Below are 16,336 nucleotides of genomic sequence, written 5' to 3'. Positions count from 1 at the left end.
GATCCTCCTCTTCAAGACATACATGGGGAAATCATGTGCTATCAATGACTGTTATCTCATTCATGATGTCACACCACTCTCAGGAATCATTCACAAACACCATTTCACTCATCCTGGCTATTCAGACTCATGCTCTTAAACTAGGTTAAGAGAGCATGCCAAGTCTCAGGCAATTCTCCAATTAGAGCCATCTTCTAGCACAGTTCTTTTGGAATTTAATGGGTTGAGTGTCTATAAACTCCTGGAAGCTCAGGAGATCAGCTGTATGCCTGGAACTGAAAAAATAAAGTCAAGTTTGATCTTAATCAGACATTCTGATTTTATACAGTACTATCTCAATTCCATGATACAGTTCAGAATTGTACATAATTGATTTTTAAAAGAAAACTCAGTTTTCCATTTCACCTAGCATAATTTTAAATCTTACATTGAAACTTAAGAACAGAAGAGATTTCTTTTGCAGCAATATGAAACAGACTTTGGGCAAATGTTTGTATATAATAAAGCCTCAGGGAATATGAACCCCACCTGCATTGCTTTTACTTGCTGCTAGTGAACAAACAGATGTCTGTTTTGCTGCTTACAGTTGGATAACATCTGGTACCTCACAGAAAGTAGATTTACTCAAGGTGAGAAGGAGCTACCTTCTTCCTCCTTATCTCATGAGGATCCTTCTCTTAATGCCTTTGGTCTCTCAAGATTAGCTTTTCAGTGGTGAAAGAAACTCCTCATTCCCTGAAGCAAGTAAGATAAGTCACTGCAGAGATATTTAAGGCCCATGGACCCCTGTCAGTTCTTGCAACCTAGAAAATGTCTATTAGGATTAGGTCCAGGGTCCCTTCCAAGGGTGAAAATACTTGGGCAGAGAGTGAGTCATGAGTAAGAAGCAGTACCTGGTCCAAGCCCATAACCTGGTGAGGGTAGATAGCAAGTCACGCCCTCTCAGAGCTCATATCACAGTGATGGCAAGATCAAGCCACCCTAGAAGGGGAGAGCTACAGTCTAGCTATATAAGATCATAGGAGAGGTCCTCCTGCAGATCAGAGTTGCCTGATTGGGCATTAATCATCAACCAGTCACCAGTTAATGGTGGGTGACTGTCACCAGGCAGCCTTCACTCGTCACCTTTCACTGGGCACTGGTCTGCAGGTACCAGTCATCAGACATTCAAGCCCCTTTGGTGTGTGACAGGAATTGGGTCTAGATCTACTCTCTTGTAAGGCTACCAATGAACCCCATAATGGCCTGAGAGTAGGCATACATGCTCCAGGCTAGAGAAGGGGATTGTATTGGCATCCCCCCTTTCCTATATTCCCATTTAATTCCTATAGGGTGAGGGGACGAAGTGAAATTTCCTTCCCATTTATATTACCTTTAGGGCGGGGCCCCGAGTGGCCGAGTGGTCTAAAGCGCTCTTCGTTACGGATCACTGCCATCTCACCTCTGTCTGCGGCGGTTCGAGTCTAAGATTCAGCCAATGTGGGCATGTGAGAAAGCCTGCCAGTAGCTTCTCGTGGGTCGGTGGTTCTTTCCGGGGTTTTCCGGGTTCTTCCTCCACCATTAATACTGGCCGCCATGTATAGCCTATCGTGCTGAAAAATGGCGTTAAACCCCACAACAACAACAACAACCTTTAGGGCCTTTGCCTCATAAGAGGTCTGATGTTGCAAGTTGCAGCCTGACACCATCTGCTTATAAAGTGGAGACAAAAAAGGAAGGGGGCTGGTTTCCTTTCCCATGATGCATCACTGAAGTTTGAGAATTGTTATTATCCACCTGCCAAGTCTGCAACTAGGGACAGTTTACTTGCTTCTCATAAGGAGTTATGGGACAAGTTTCCCCCTACACCCAGAGCTACCCTGCATCACAAAGACATTCCAGGACTAAGAACAAGAGCATGACATTCTGGTTGTCATGGTGGACTCTCGACAGAGTATGCTAGCTTCAGTTCTAGAATATCCTCCTCAGGCAAGGACCCCCATGCCATTCCATCAGTGAAATCTGGTATGGATAAAGAAACAAATGAAATCCATTCTACACAATTATGCATTGGAGATGGTGTTAAAAAAAAGGCAGACGTTTCATTAGATTCTCATCTTTTCTGCCTCAGTCAGGAATCCATAGGGTTTGGTGACTGGGTGGGCTCAATCAGCCTCCAGGATATTTAACTTCACATCACAATTTTTCATCACAGGAAGTACCTCTGGTATTTTGTCTAGACCAGAAGGTTTTCCAATTTTGCTCTATGCCATTCACACCACACCCAGAGCCGTTGCCAGAGTAATGGGAGTAGTTACCATCATTCTAGGGTCACTGATGACCCATGTGCTCCAGTGGTTTGATGACTGGCTGATCAACAATGGTCTCTTTGAGTCCATCAGACATGATCTCTCTTGGTGCTGGTTTATAGAGACCCAGCAGGGCCTATCTACAAACCTAGAGAAGTCTTATCTAGTTCAATTTCAGGATTTTGTATAAGTGGGGATGAGTTTCCTCACAAACAGGGGATTAGTATTTGTCCTATTGAACAGAGTTCACAGAATCTTGGCCCTTTTGGATGCACTGAGAGTAATTTGTTTTTGCCTTGCCTATATCAATCCGGTCTGGAAAAGATGAACTCCTCTGCAGACCTAGTTCCCCAAAGAAAACTACATTGTCCCCTCTCCCTTTCCTCCATTTGGCAAACTGGAAGCCACACAAAGATCCATGACAGCTCCAGTTTCTCTAGTGTCAGGTTTTCAGTACCACTTGGTGGGCAAATCAGGATCAGTTTCTGACTGTAGCCTTCATGCACGTCTCAAAACCCTTCCTATCTGTTCATAATGCATTAGATTCAGAGTGGGGTTCTCACTTGGATGTGAAAGGGCAAGTTTTTCTTGGTTCATGGTTCCATGAAGATTCCACCTCACACAGATTGGAAATGAAGACAGTATTTTTATAAATACATTGTGCATCAACCATGAGTCACTAAGTGATGGTCTCTGATGACAACAATTCAGTGGTAGCAAACCTCAGGCAACAACTTGAAGGGGACACACATGCCATTTCTTTTCATGTGGAGGTTTGGAACCTCCTTTGCTGGTCATCCTCAGAAAAGATTACCCTCCAGCTTTATTATATTCCTGGCAAGAAGAATACTTTGGCAGACAGCCCAGGAGAGGCAAGGTAGTCCTCACAGAATGGTCTCTGCACCATTCTTTAGTAGTCCCTATTCAGACTGGAAGGGGGGGGAGACCTTGGAGGACATGTCTGCTACAGGGTTAAAAGTAAGCTCGCCTTTTATTTTTCTCCAGTCACAGACCAGAGGGCCTGGGCAGTGGATACATTCAGCCTGAAGTAAAATCCTCAGTTTACCTACATTGTACAACCTTTCAGGTTGATTCTGCATGTGTTCCACAAAGGTCAGATCTCCAATGTTCAGTTCTTTTTGATAGTCCTTCTGGTGCCACAATGATTGTGTGGTTCAGCAATCTTCTCAACCTGTTGGTATACCAATCTAGGACATTGCCTCAGTGGAAGAATTTTCTGTCACAGTAGAAGGCTCTCTTTCTGCACAGTAGACCACAGATTCTCCAATTCACCCATGTCTCATCTCAAGTGATCTATCTGCAAGGATAAGTTGAGCAATGTTGCTAAGTGCATTATTCACACCAGGAGATGCTCCATATCCAAGTCTATGATGTTAAATGGAGAATCTTTTGCAATTGGCACTGTGGCATAGCAAGAAATTCTGCACCCTCCTCACACAAAACTTAATTTGTCAGCCCCTTCTTGATAAAAAAGGAAGTGATTTGAAGGGAATTTTGGGCTCCTCAAAGCTTTGTTGGTTGCTAAAGCAGTTGTTACACCACTAGATTTGTGCCATATACACATTATTCCTAGATGTCCCTCTATGACCACAGTGGCTGATTTTCTCCTATTCCTATTTAAAGAGAGAATGCTTGGTTTTTGCTATTTAGGGCAGTAGGGTAACCTATCCAGTACACTTAAATTTTGGAAAGTTCTAGCTGTTGGTTTTGATCCTCACATTTCCAAGCTTGTCAGGTATTTTGAGCTGTAGAGACCAGTGTGACTAATGCCCAGATGGAATCTCTTCAGGTGAAGCTTCTTTCAAGAAACTTATCCTTAAGACAGTTTTCTTGCTCTCCTTACCATCTGTGACACAAAGGAGCAAGCCATGTCTGTAGAAGAAGTTTGTTTATGGTTCAGTGGCAATTAAGACACAAGTTCTCTTCTTTGCCAAGCAGGTTCTTTGTAAGCATAAACCCAGCTTCCTTTGGTAGATCCACTACCCATTTTGTGATCCCCAGTCTCAGCCATATCTGTGCTGGAGATGATCAAGATGGTCTTATATGCCTGATTAGGTTTTTATGATTCTGTTTGGCTGTTTATAAAGGAAGAAGTAAGAGTAGGAAGTATCTTTTCCTTCCTTTAAAGGGCTCTGCTGATATTTTAGCATTCCTTTTTTTTCCTAGGTGGATTGTACTAAGAGGGACCATTCATTCATGAAGATTAAAACCCATAAGGTTCAAGCAATTGCTACCTTATGGGCCTATCAAACTCATTCGTCACTGGTAGATGTTATGAAAGCTATATATTGGCAGTCTCACACTACGTTCTCCTCTTTCTGGCTTTGTTCTTTTGTTTTTTAGAGCTGAACCAAAATATCTTTAGGGCCTATAGTTGTGGCACAAACAGTGGCCCAAGCAGATGCCAACTAACATTTAACTGTAGTGGACATTTCTGCGATACGGGTCTCCTCACCCTGTATATCTTTGCTTATACCAGTTGTCGAGACCATCAGCCTCCCAAAAAACTGGAAAAATTGCTATGCAATAGTAACAGGTAATGTTTTAATGATATTAAAATTAAGTTTTTTTCTGGGAGGTAAAACTAATTTTAATGCTGTAAACACCTACCGATCAAAATGTTGCCAGATTCCTTCCCCCACCTTACTCTGTTGGCCCACAAATAGTCCATAACCATGATAAGGATGATGTCTGTTGTGCATGAGGAGCAGACTTGGTCTGCATTCTTATGGTTCTGAACTTTAAAAGTTTCCATCTTTAGGAGAATGGAATATTTATTATACAATGTATCGGTCCTCAAAAGGTAAGAAATGCAATTTAGTTTTGCCCCAGCCGCCTCAAAACTAATTTGCCCCATTCTTTTCACATATATTCAATTATATGCACAGGCAAGGTGTATGAAACATACTATACAAGTTCTGTATTTGCATTACCAGTCAAAAAAAGATGTTTTTCTCATTTATTTTAAAAAAGAAAAACTTGTCTTCACATTATTATTAATACAAAATCAAGTCAATATCAATGGTAAATTGAGTTGTATATCATCATTTCTTGTATGCTTTGTTTTATCTTGGGGATTAAAGTATACTTTTTTTAACTGGTTCTCAAATTTATATCATTGTGCCAGCCTTGCCAGCTATACACTATCGTGTATGTGGTGCTTACCTGGACAATTTCGACAACTGTTTTTTTAACACTGATATATTTTACTTTTACCCTGTGGATCATAATTTGGCATCGGACACTCTACAAAGTCTCTTGTCAGATGCAAAATTCCAGTCCTTGGTTTAAATTATGTAACTTATATTGATGCATTTAAATTTATTCCATTGTTGATCAGCTTATTTGACTTTTACTAAGCATATTTAGTAATTTGTTTATTAATTTTCTTTCAGATTCATGTCATTAAGCAGTATGAACAAGTATTATGACAGTGGCCTTTCCAGAAATATTTCCTGAGCACCACTGATTCACTTTACAAAACTGCTTATTCCAGTGACAGAAGTTAGGTGCATTATTCTTATGGTTCCCATCTACCTTTTCACATGTACTTAGTACCATGCCATGTATTGCAACCATATTGGTCCATTGATATTGTACACCCAGCAATTAATTAATAGACTCAGATCGGATGTGTAATAATGTACTGACATTTCAGGGTCTGCATTGTTTGTTCTACTTGTAATTGTGAGCCAACAAGATAGACTCTAATCATTTATAACATTAATGTGATTGCATATCTGGTTTTATTCTTTTTGCAGGTAAATATGATTATACATGGTATATATGGATTTCATTCCAATTTTATCTTGAACTTGTAATCGGATCTCATTCCAGTGTATATTATGTTATACACAGATTTGCAATTTATATGCACATGAATTATACATATCACCAGTATCACATTTTTCAAGGGAATACTTTAAAGTAAATTCTTAGAGTATTACAGATATAAATAGTTCAAATGCCATAGACATTGCGTGGGGGATTAAGTGCATGCCAGCACTTAGCTTTTGGCTTAAATGAAGCATAGTTTCTGATGAGATCTCTAAAAAACCCACAATATTTGTCCCTTCTAAGGGAGCTAATTCTAATGATATTCTGATAATAGTATTCTTTTAAGTTAGTGGTCATCAAATCATTGTGTCTCTTGAGCATTACCTTGACCGTACTATCCAACAACTTAGATTTGAAATTGCCTCAAGACATCTTAAACCTTTCTTTCAAAGAGTCTTGAACTTAAAGTCAGAGTTTATTATGAAGTGCATAATAGACTTTGTATCTTTTTAAGATAGATTCACATAAATCAGAAATACAGACAGACCAATCACAGAGACCACCTATATTAATCAAGTATCGGCCTTTAGCAACCCATTCTGTTAGGTTTATGAACTAAATTGTTTAGAATAAACCTTTGTTAAGGAGTCACCTTTAATACATTTATTTCTTATGGTTTTCTGCACCAATTATGAAATTATTTTACCACAAAGACCTAAACTTCTTCCTGTGATAAAATATATTTGTATAAAATTAGGTGACCAATGTAGATGAGATTTTCCATTCTAAAAAACTATATGTATTTTTTTTAAATCTTAATTTGAAGGGGAAAAAACAACTTAGCAGTGTCTTTTGGGGCAAACACCTTGCATGCTTTACACTTCTTCCTTGCAATAAGTAAATATATATATATAAAAAAGACAACATTTTTATTCTGTTATCCTTCTTAGTAAAATAGTACCTTTATATACTTTATATCATATTTTATAATGGTAATGGGAATTATTATAGCCTTCAATTCAAATTAATCATCATCATCATCATTGTTGTTATTATTACTTCTGAAGCTGCTGTTAATTGATGAGGCCAAAATTTACTAACCCTGATTCTAAATACAAATCATTTAATCAAATTATATGAGTATTAGGAAAATAAAATGGGCATTTTTTCACAGCTCAAAAGTTACATTTCAAGATCATTCATTAAGTGGTATTTGTCTATAGATACTTTCATATTTGGTTCCAAGTTATTCTGAAAATCTTTCCCTATGAGTTTGCATTGCTGTATTTTTATATTGTTTATAAAATTAACATAGCAATAAAAAGAATCAGAAAAGAAATAGTTTGTTTGAAACAAATGCTTCAGCATTATGCCACTGAATGGTTGATGTCATAAAATAAATATTAGAACACCCCACCCCACCCCTGCCCCAGCAAACATTTTTAACTCCCGGGGTAATAAACCAGAAAAACCTATGGGATGGCATGTTGTCCAGTGCCCATCATCCACCTGTTGATTAGCACAAATTTGTTACCACTATTCCTAAACTACCTGGTGGATTGCCAAGAATGGTTTCACACACATTCATCACAAGGTCTAGTTTTCTTAAAAGAAAATGAAGCTACTCAGACATCCATTGTGGCCATGATAGTGTCCTTCTTTGTAGTTATATCTCCACCTCCTAAACAGATGGTTAGATTGTCGTGGGGTCTTCACTAAAAGAATTATTATTTCTAGTTAGTACTAAATGAAAATGATGCTGATTTGATATCCAATATGGTGGCCATTGCAGACAGCTTGAAAATCTTGCTTTGACTACCTCTTCTGATTGGAAGGTCAAGTGACCATGATGTTTTAACAAGAAGACATGATATCCAGTTGGTACTACCTGAAAATAGTGCCAATTTGACTTAACAGTATGGCAGCCAGTGTGCCATCTCGAAAATCTTGTCATTGTTATTCCTCGTGGATGGATGGTCATATCAACATGAGGCTTTGTTCATAAGTCTTCTTTTGATGTGTTGTTGGTAGTAAATGAAAATGATGCTAACCTGACATAGCTTATAGCAGCCACAGCAACCATCTTGAAAATCTTTTTAACCATACTGCCTCTAAATCAGTGATCATATCAACATGGAGTTTTCACCAAAGGACTTCTTAAAAGGTCTGGTTAGTCCTAAAAGAAAATGTTGCAGGTCTGATATCCAATATGGCCACCACTGCAGCCATCTTGAAAATGTTAACACTACTTCTAAATGGAAGATCCTGATGATGGAGTTTTCACCAAAAGACTTCTTATGATTTCTGGTCGGTCCTAAAAGAGTCCTAAAGAAATTATGTAGGTCTGAAATCTAATATGTCCACCACTGCAGCCATCTTGAAAATGTTAATCACTACTTCTAAATGGAAGATCCGATTCATTGAGTTTTCACCAAAAGGTTTCTTATGATGTCTCATTGGTTCAAAAATGTAAATTGTGCTTATCTTTCATTCATTATGGCCACCATGTTAGCCATCTTGAGAATGTTTTCAATGAGAATGCCAGAGACAGATTCAACAGTTGGAAATTTGAAAAGAAGAAATGGTCTTGATCTTTTCAGCCAGCAATGCATCAGTCCCTTTGAGGGACTTGTGTTAAAGTAAATAATGAAACCTGATTTCAAAATAAAAGAAAAAGATTTTAATCTCTGACAGTATTACATAACACAACTGATGAAAACTTCATTTTGTTATGAACTCAAACATTTGATTTTTTTTCTCTCAAAATTTTTGTTTTCTATTTTGATTGTAACATGGCAATCTGCTCCAATTAAAGATAAAGCTTCTTCATATGAAATTTATCCAGAAACATGAGAATCTATTGGCAGTACTGTTTTGAAAATACATAGACTTGCCATTATCATGATTAGAAATCTTTGTAAATATTGTTGTGCAATACTATAAAATGTGAACAGAGCGCAGTTTCTGAAAAAGAAGAAGAAATCAGATTTGATAAAATATTACTGATGGCAGCGTAAGCAAACTGTACATCGAATATTGATAGCAAAAGCTTTACTTCCTATTACTAGCAACAGAACATTTAATGTGATGTTTAGTATTTCAAAATTACTTTGGGGTAGGTTTGGAGTCAGTCAAATGATATGGACCAGCTTTTCTTGTGGCACCATCTAATTGGAAGATAGCTGTCTGATGAAGGCCATTACAACACAGTATTTAATTTGGGAAGTAAGAATTTCTGACAGCGAGTTCCTAATGTACCACTTTATTTTGAAACATTTTGATTCAGAATGTTATCAAAAGAACACATTAATTCCAAGATTTCTAAGCTCTATAGCATAGACTTATGGTACTGAAAGCGATGTGTTGCAGTAATCAGCACAGTCTGTCACTTTACCGTTCCTAAACACTGTATTTGCTCATGAAACATATTATCAAGATGAACACTTTATTTTTTTCATGAGACATGTATTATCAGAGTTTCCACTTTGCATCATTTATGATTTCAAGTCAATGGTGCAGACACTGATCTGCCAGCACAAATGTGTGATGATTGGTAAGGTAAATTCTAAAACATCAGTATATGAAGTTATATCTACCAGGTAAACACAGTACAGTGTTTTGGAACATCAGTATGTTATTGAGTTATATCTACCAGGTAAGCATAGTACAGTGTTTTGGAACATCAGTATGTTATTGAGTTATATCTACCAGGTAAGCATAGTACAGTGTTTTGGAACATCAGTATGTTATTGATTTATATGTACCAGGTAAGCATAGTACAGTGTTTTGGAACATCAATATGTTATTGATTTATATCTACCAGGTAAGCATAGTACAGTGTTTTGGAACGCCAATATGTTATTGAGTTATATCTACACAGTACAGTGTTTTGGAACATCAGTATGTTATTGAGTTATATCTACACAGTACAGTGTTTTGGAACATCAATATATTATTGAGTTATATCTACACAGTACAGTGTTTTGGAACATCAATATGTTATTGAGTTATACCTACACAGTACAGTGTTTTGGAACATCAATATGTTATTGAGTTATATCTACACAGTACAGTGTTTTGGAACATCAGTATGTTATTGAGTTATATCTACACAGTATAGTGTTTTGGATCATCAATATAAATATATATGTTATCGAGTTAAATCTACACAGGTAAACACAGCACAGTGTTTTGGAATATCAGTATGTTATTGAGTTATATCTACACTGTACAGTGTTTTGGAATAACAAAATGTTATCAGGTTATATCTGCACAGGTAAACATGGTACAGTGTTTTGGAACATCAGTATGTTACTGAGATATATGTGCAGATTTTGCTTTGCTCAAACTCAGCATACATTGAAGTTTTTCTTAAGTAATAAAATTGATACAAGTTTTGCTCAATTAGAAATGTCATTTCTTGTTGTCAGATGAATTTCTGTTTTTGTGATATTTTGTTATTGCTTTTATACATTTCCTTTTGGGGTTTTTTCTTGGAAGTGTCACATTCCATACTAATTTCATTTCAAGGTTGAAATACAGCCTGCATTTTAGAAGTTTGCAAGTCTGATCATCATGAAGAATTTTCCTGGAAAAAGACATATATTGTTTGATCATTGATGATTTCTTTCTCCTTTGCCCCGTCTGCTTCCCATGTCATGTTTCCTTGGTGATAGTTGATTATTATGTAATTGCTTAAATACACATGAATTGTATTGTTCTACTGATTATGGTTAAGGGGCATGGACCCAGATCTGCTAGCACATTATTTGACGGCAGATCTAAGTGTGGAGTTTATACTCTGACTCGACTAATAAGTGAGTATTTATTATAGGTCCATGCTTTTTCTGGCCAGTCTAAGATTGACACATCCAGTACTAAGCCCACTCCACACTTTACAGGATTGGTCTGCAGGGCTTATCATTTTAGACATACCACGTACTTTCAGTATTACCATGTGCATGTGACCTTTTACTGAGAAAAAAAAGTGAGTAGATAAGGAATCATGATATAAGTATTTTTACACAAGAAGCAAGATTCACAGAAATCTTTGAGAATTGTTTATCAGTAAAGATCCCAAGGATGCCAAAATCAGTTAGTTTTTTTTTTCATTAAATATCTCTGATAGAATGTTGCAAAAGGAATTTTTCTCAGGGTATTCTCTTGAAACAGTCTGTATAGAGAGAACGTTTACATAGCTTTCACAAATACGTGTAAATGCTTAATTTTTTTGGTTTTAGTTTTTGTTTTAAATTAACACAAAAAAAATTAAATGTAGACATAATGAATATTCACTTGTGTACCAAACACAGCCATCTATAGGCTATGTGTAACCTGTTATAATAGTGCATCATGTGACAGCAGATTGGGGTTCACACCTTTTGCACTTGTGCTATAAATATGGATGAGCTAGTTTGTCCTCATTTCATTAACGTTTATAAGTGAGCCTAATGACTCTTAAATGAGTCAAGTTAAGTGGTGAGTCCAGTTTAATCTTAAACAATTCAACAGGTACTTATATTTCAGCCAGTCATAACACTGGAATGTAGATTTTAGTCCAGAATTAAGATATTTGATTGGTCAACTGTAAGTCCAGCTTAAATCTCAAACAGACTGTTACTTATATTTCAGCCATTCAAAACACTAGAATGTTGATTTAAGTCCAGACTTAATTTCTGTTGGTGAAATCAGGACCAGTTCTGATGCAAAGTGTTTTATTGTATGTACCTCTGATGACATGAATATTAATGTTCCAGCAAAGTTCCTTGTACATTTTTCTTTTATATTGTGATTGATCAGAATTGTTTCTAATGTGATAAATTTCTATACAGTTTTTGTGTCACCTGTTCACAAATATACTATTATGTTAGATTTATACTCAGAACATGTTTGAATATTACAATGAATAAATTCTTAAATTATGATTCTCATTTCTTGTTTGTTAATTGCCCCATTCCAAGCCTTCCAAATGTCCATAGCCCATTGCCCCAACCCAAGCCTTCAGAATGTCCATAGCCCATTGCCCCATTCCAAGCCTTCAGAATGTCCATAGCCCATTGCCCCATTCAAAGCCTTCAGAATGTCCATAGCCCATTGCCCCATTCCAAGCCTTCAGAATGTCCATAGCCCATTGCCCCATTCCAAGCCTTCAGAATGTCCATAGCTCAGTGCCCCAATCCAAGCTTTCAGAATATCTATAGCCCATTGCCCATTCCAAGCCTTCAGAATGTCCATAGCCCATTGCCCCTATCCGAGTCTTCAGAATGTCCATTGCCCATTGCCCCATTCCAAGCCTTCAGAATGTCCATAGCTCCTTGCCCCATTCCAAGCTTTCAGAATGCCTATAGCCCATTGCCCAGGGTAAGAAAATTGACATGCAAGCAAATATCCTGAAGTGGATTACCTGTTGAGAAATACAACTGTCTTTTAGATAATGTCCCACCTCTGACCTTGCAAATAAGCATTTGCATGGAACATGCAGCTTTTTATGTGATGTTTGCGTATCTGAGGTAAAATGATTATAATCTTAAAATATATTGTCATTTACTTAAAATGCTTATAAAGGGAAAGGAAACAGTTGGTTTAAACAATATTTACACCAACATAGCCTAAGATATATAATATAACAAACTATTACAATTATCATTCAAGACTTAGCAACAAGAAGAAAAGCATATATTAAGTATCTACTTGGACAACTTAAGACATGTAGTAAAAATGTCAAGACAATAATAAACAATAGCTACCCACTTGTGTCTATTTATGTTTAAATTCTTGCCAAATGTGTGCAGCCTTAGCAGATAATAGTACAGAATTAATGGCTGCAATACCAGAGTGCTGCAAACTTATTTTGAATATAATTATGTACATGGTTGAAATATTTATTTTATTTTCAGCTTTGGATCATACAAGATATTGTTTGTTTTTACACACTTTGAAAACATTTTGGGATAGCAAGGTAGTATTAAGAGTAGATTAAAAGAATGCAGTCAGAGTAAGAATTTGGTCATTTTTCATTTAGTGAACTGAACAACTATTGCTGGTCAAGATAAATCAGTCAGCTGCATGAAATATTCTGTTTTCCACAGCAAAATGTATGGAACTACCTTAGCTGGTTGATAGAGCTGTGAACAGGTACCTGCCAATTGATAGTAACCCAGGTAATGAGCTGTCAGGTACCTGTTTACCATATACAAGTTTTCTATCAGTACATATGGCCCCAAAAGCCCTTGGCTTGTAAAGGCAGCACTCTTTTTTTCTTCACATTGACAATCCTATTGATCGAAACATGAATGTGATGCATGTACTTGTTCAGTGCCAAGACGAGTTCTGTCTCTTCCAGGAAATGTTTGACCTCAGTCTCTAGCTTGTAACAGAGGATGATTGTTTGATCTTGCAGCACATCTTGCAGCTTTTAATGTGCATGTGTGTTTGTGTGTGTGTGTGTGTGTGTATTGGATTTTTAACATAGCTTTAACAATTTTTCAGTCACATCACTGCATTGTCTGCAGTGTGATAATTTATAGTGATGTCTAGCACTGGGTCATCATGCCGCAGACATGTAGCATGATGTTCTACCTAGTCACATTATCCTGACACCAGGTCTACCAGTCCTAACACCAACCTCTTAATGCTGAGCACCAAGCAAGGTAGCTGCTAATGCCATTTTTATATGTCTTTGGTATGTCTGAGCCAGGGTTTGAACCTGCGACCTCTGAGGCAGTTGCACTAACCAACAGGCAACACTAGATATCACTATAAACTGTCACACTGCAAACATTATAGCGATATGACTGAAAAATTGTTAAAGGTATGTTAAAATCCAAAACAAACAAACACACACACCATTAATCAACCTACAACAAATCAGTAAGTTTTGTACACATTTAATAAAATTTTCCTTTTGATCAGGTACCCTGGTAATCGATCAGTTAAGATCAATGGGTATCCGATAAATGTTTACTAAACTTTTCACAGCTCTATTGGTTGATTGGTAAAATGACACTTTTAACACATTGGCTATTGAAAAAATTGGAACTAAGTGCCTTTTTAAAGGACATACCAAATGCAACATTATCATAACTACATAACATTACTACAGGAAATGTACGTTCACTTATTGGCAAAGGGGTAATACTTGGCGAGAATGGAGACGGTTGCAGGGAGAACAATGTAGCATTATACATGATCATTCTTGGTGTTTTAAACTTACTGAGTTTATATAGCTTTATATCTTTGAAACTGAAGTAATATGGTATGGTACTACAATTGTGAACTGCTGGTGGCTTTTGAGTACACATGCTCTCAGTGTATATAATTAGGTTGCTGATTTTCTTAAACATTTATATGTATCTACGAATGGTTTCCCAAACCAAAAAAAAATTAAATATGTAATAAGAGGTAAAGTAATTCTTCTTTAATATGGAACAAGCGTTGATAAAGGTCCGAAGTTTAGTATACACCCGCCCCGTCTTGTATAGCTAAGAGGATTAACTGGCAATATTTTTTTAAGTTAATTGACTTGTTTACTTATAGCACAATTCCGTACATAGCACGATGACATTATGTGGACCCCGATCATCAAGCTATAGCGGGATTACCTTGTACATAATGACTCCCAATTAAGTCAATAAATTCAACATGTACTGTACCAGTCTTGATTCGTTCTGCAACCTAAATCTACCCACAATCAAATAACAAAATTGCCACATTCTAATGCAGACACTGAAAGGAGATTTTCCTTTCTGTTGAAAGTTATGGCTAACTTAAAGGAAATGTGGCACCAGAAACAATATGTTATCTTCTAAGTGGTAAGACCAGCAATGATGAGGACTGCCACAAATATAATCCAGACAATGAAATCCTTAGAGATGCCAGGAAACGTGTGTGGTACTTATAAGGACAGGATGAAGGGCAGCATGTTGCTGTGAAAGGATTGATTTGATGAGATGATATGTGTATTTTAATGCTTTAGAAATGGACATTTTTTCAATAGTTGTAATTTTTGTCCATTTACGTTTAAATCCGGATTGATAACCCCTTTTGAAGTCAATATTCCTGACCAGATTTTGCAAATCTCCTGATTTCTCCCAAGCTGACCTGTCTGTATTTTTTACATATATGAAAGAATATTGTTATGGTTGTTAAATCGATCAACCTAGTCAGGTTGAACACTATACACGTTTTATGATGAATCAAGAAGAAAAGTTGGCAAGTGTATATGGAATACTGATGGATCCTCATCTCAGAATAGAAAATCTTTAAAGGTTCACATAAACATAAATGACCATTCCATGCTTCCAAAACTTTTGCCAAAGATGTCCTGCAATAGGGATAGAAACTGACCATTCATCTCCTTATTTGACAAATGTTTTTCAGAAATAAAGTCAAGTGAAAACTTATGACTTATTACCGGTGAAAATGAATACCTGGGGACGTCATTACCTTCTGATTCAGTCAAAATGACACTACAGTATACATATATTTTGGGTGCTATGTGTGTTTGAAATTTCATCGTGTTTCTTATTAAAGGGAAAACATATTCAAACAGAAAGTGTTTTTGATCATTTCGAAGTATAAATGAGATATTCACACACACATATGCAAATTTTTAATGTGCCTATCTCTATCACGCAACACACTCTCTCTCTCTCTCTCTCTCTCTCTCTCTTCTAGAAACACATATTGACAGACATGTACACATTTTATAATGTCTCCGACATCCTGAAAATTTAATAATAATAATAATAAGTATGAATTTTTATGGTTCCGCAGTCTGTTAGGTAGCTCTCTCTCTCTCTCTGTATCTGTATTTTATATATATATATATATATATGATTAGGTCAAATAATTTTAAAGGCTATGCTACATTAGTTTTTTCCTTTTTTCAAAGCCTTGCATACCAATAAGTGTTGAACCGCTGTGTTTCTTCACAGAGTACATTCAACTGATCACAGGACAGAAGAGTTTATTTTCAAAAGAATGTAACTGATAAATATTAATTACAAGAAATATGTGGGTAAGGACAGTAATATTTTGCACTGCGTGTCTGTCACAACCCTTGCTACGGTATTATTTATGAATAATACTGAAGGCAGGCGTGCAAAACTATGAGCACCCAGTCAGCTTAAAGTGACACTCTAAACACATAAAAATTTAGGACTCAAAAGATATAAAATTTTACAAACAAAAAAAAGGAAAGTCTATGTAGTAAATATATTAGGCGCAAGTTTTCAATCTCTATTAAATAA

General features: G+C 36.6%; 1 protein-coding gene across 2 annotated transcripts in view; it reads left to right on the top strand.

Annotated features, from left to right (window-relative positions):
• The window catches only part of LOC149772845 (protein rogdi-like), a 75,961-nt gene extending 63,951 nt beyond the window's left edge, over positions 1–12,010 (top strand). For both annotated transcript variants that reach the window (XM_089947217.1, XM_089947216.1), the window contains one exon: positions 5,705–12,010. In XM_089947217.1, the coding sequence (XP_089803343.1) occupies positions 5,705–5,740 (36 nt within the window). In that variant the 3' untranslated portion in view covers positions 5,741–12,010. The remainder of the gene's footprint in view (positions 1–5,704) is intronic.
• Positions 12,011–16,336: the final 4,326 nt, after the last annotated feature.

Source organism: Sinohyriopsis cumingii, unplaced genomic scaffold (genome assembly GCF_028554795.1).
Source record: "Sinohyriopsis cumingii isolate HCF-2022 unplaced genomic scaffold, ASM2855479v2 utg001101l, whole genome shotgun sequence".
Taxonomy (NCBI): domain Eukaryota; kingdom Metazoa; phylum Mollusca; class Bivalvia; order Unionida; family Unionidae; genus Sinohyriopsis; species Sinohyriopsis cumingii.
The sequence above is the reverse complement of the archived record's forward strand: the minus strand, read 5'-3'. Positions and strand labels throughout refer to the sequence as shown.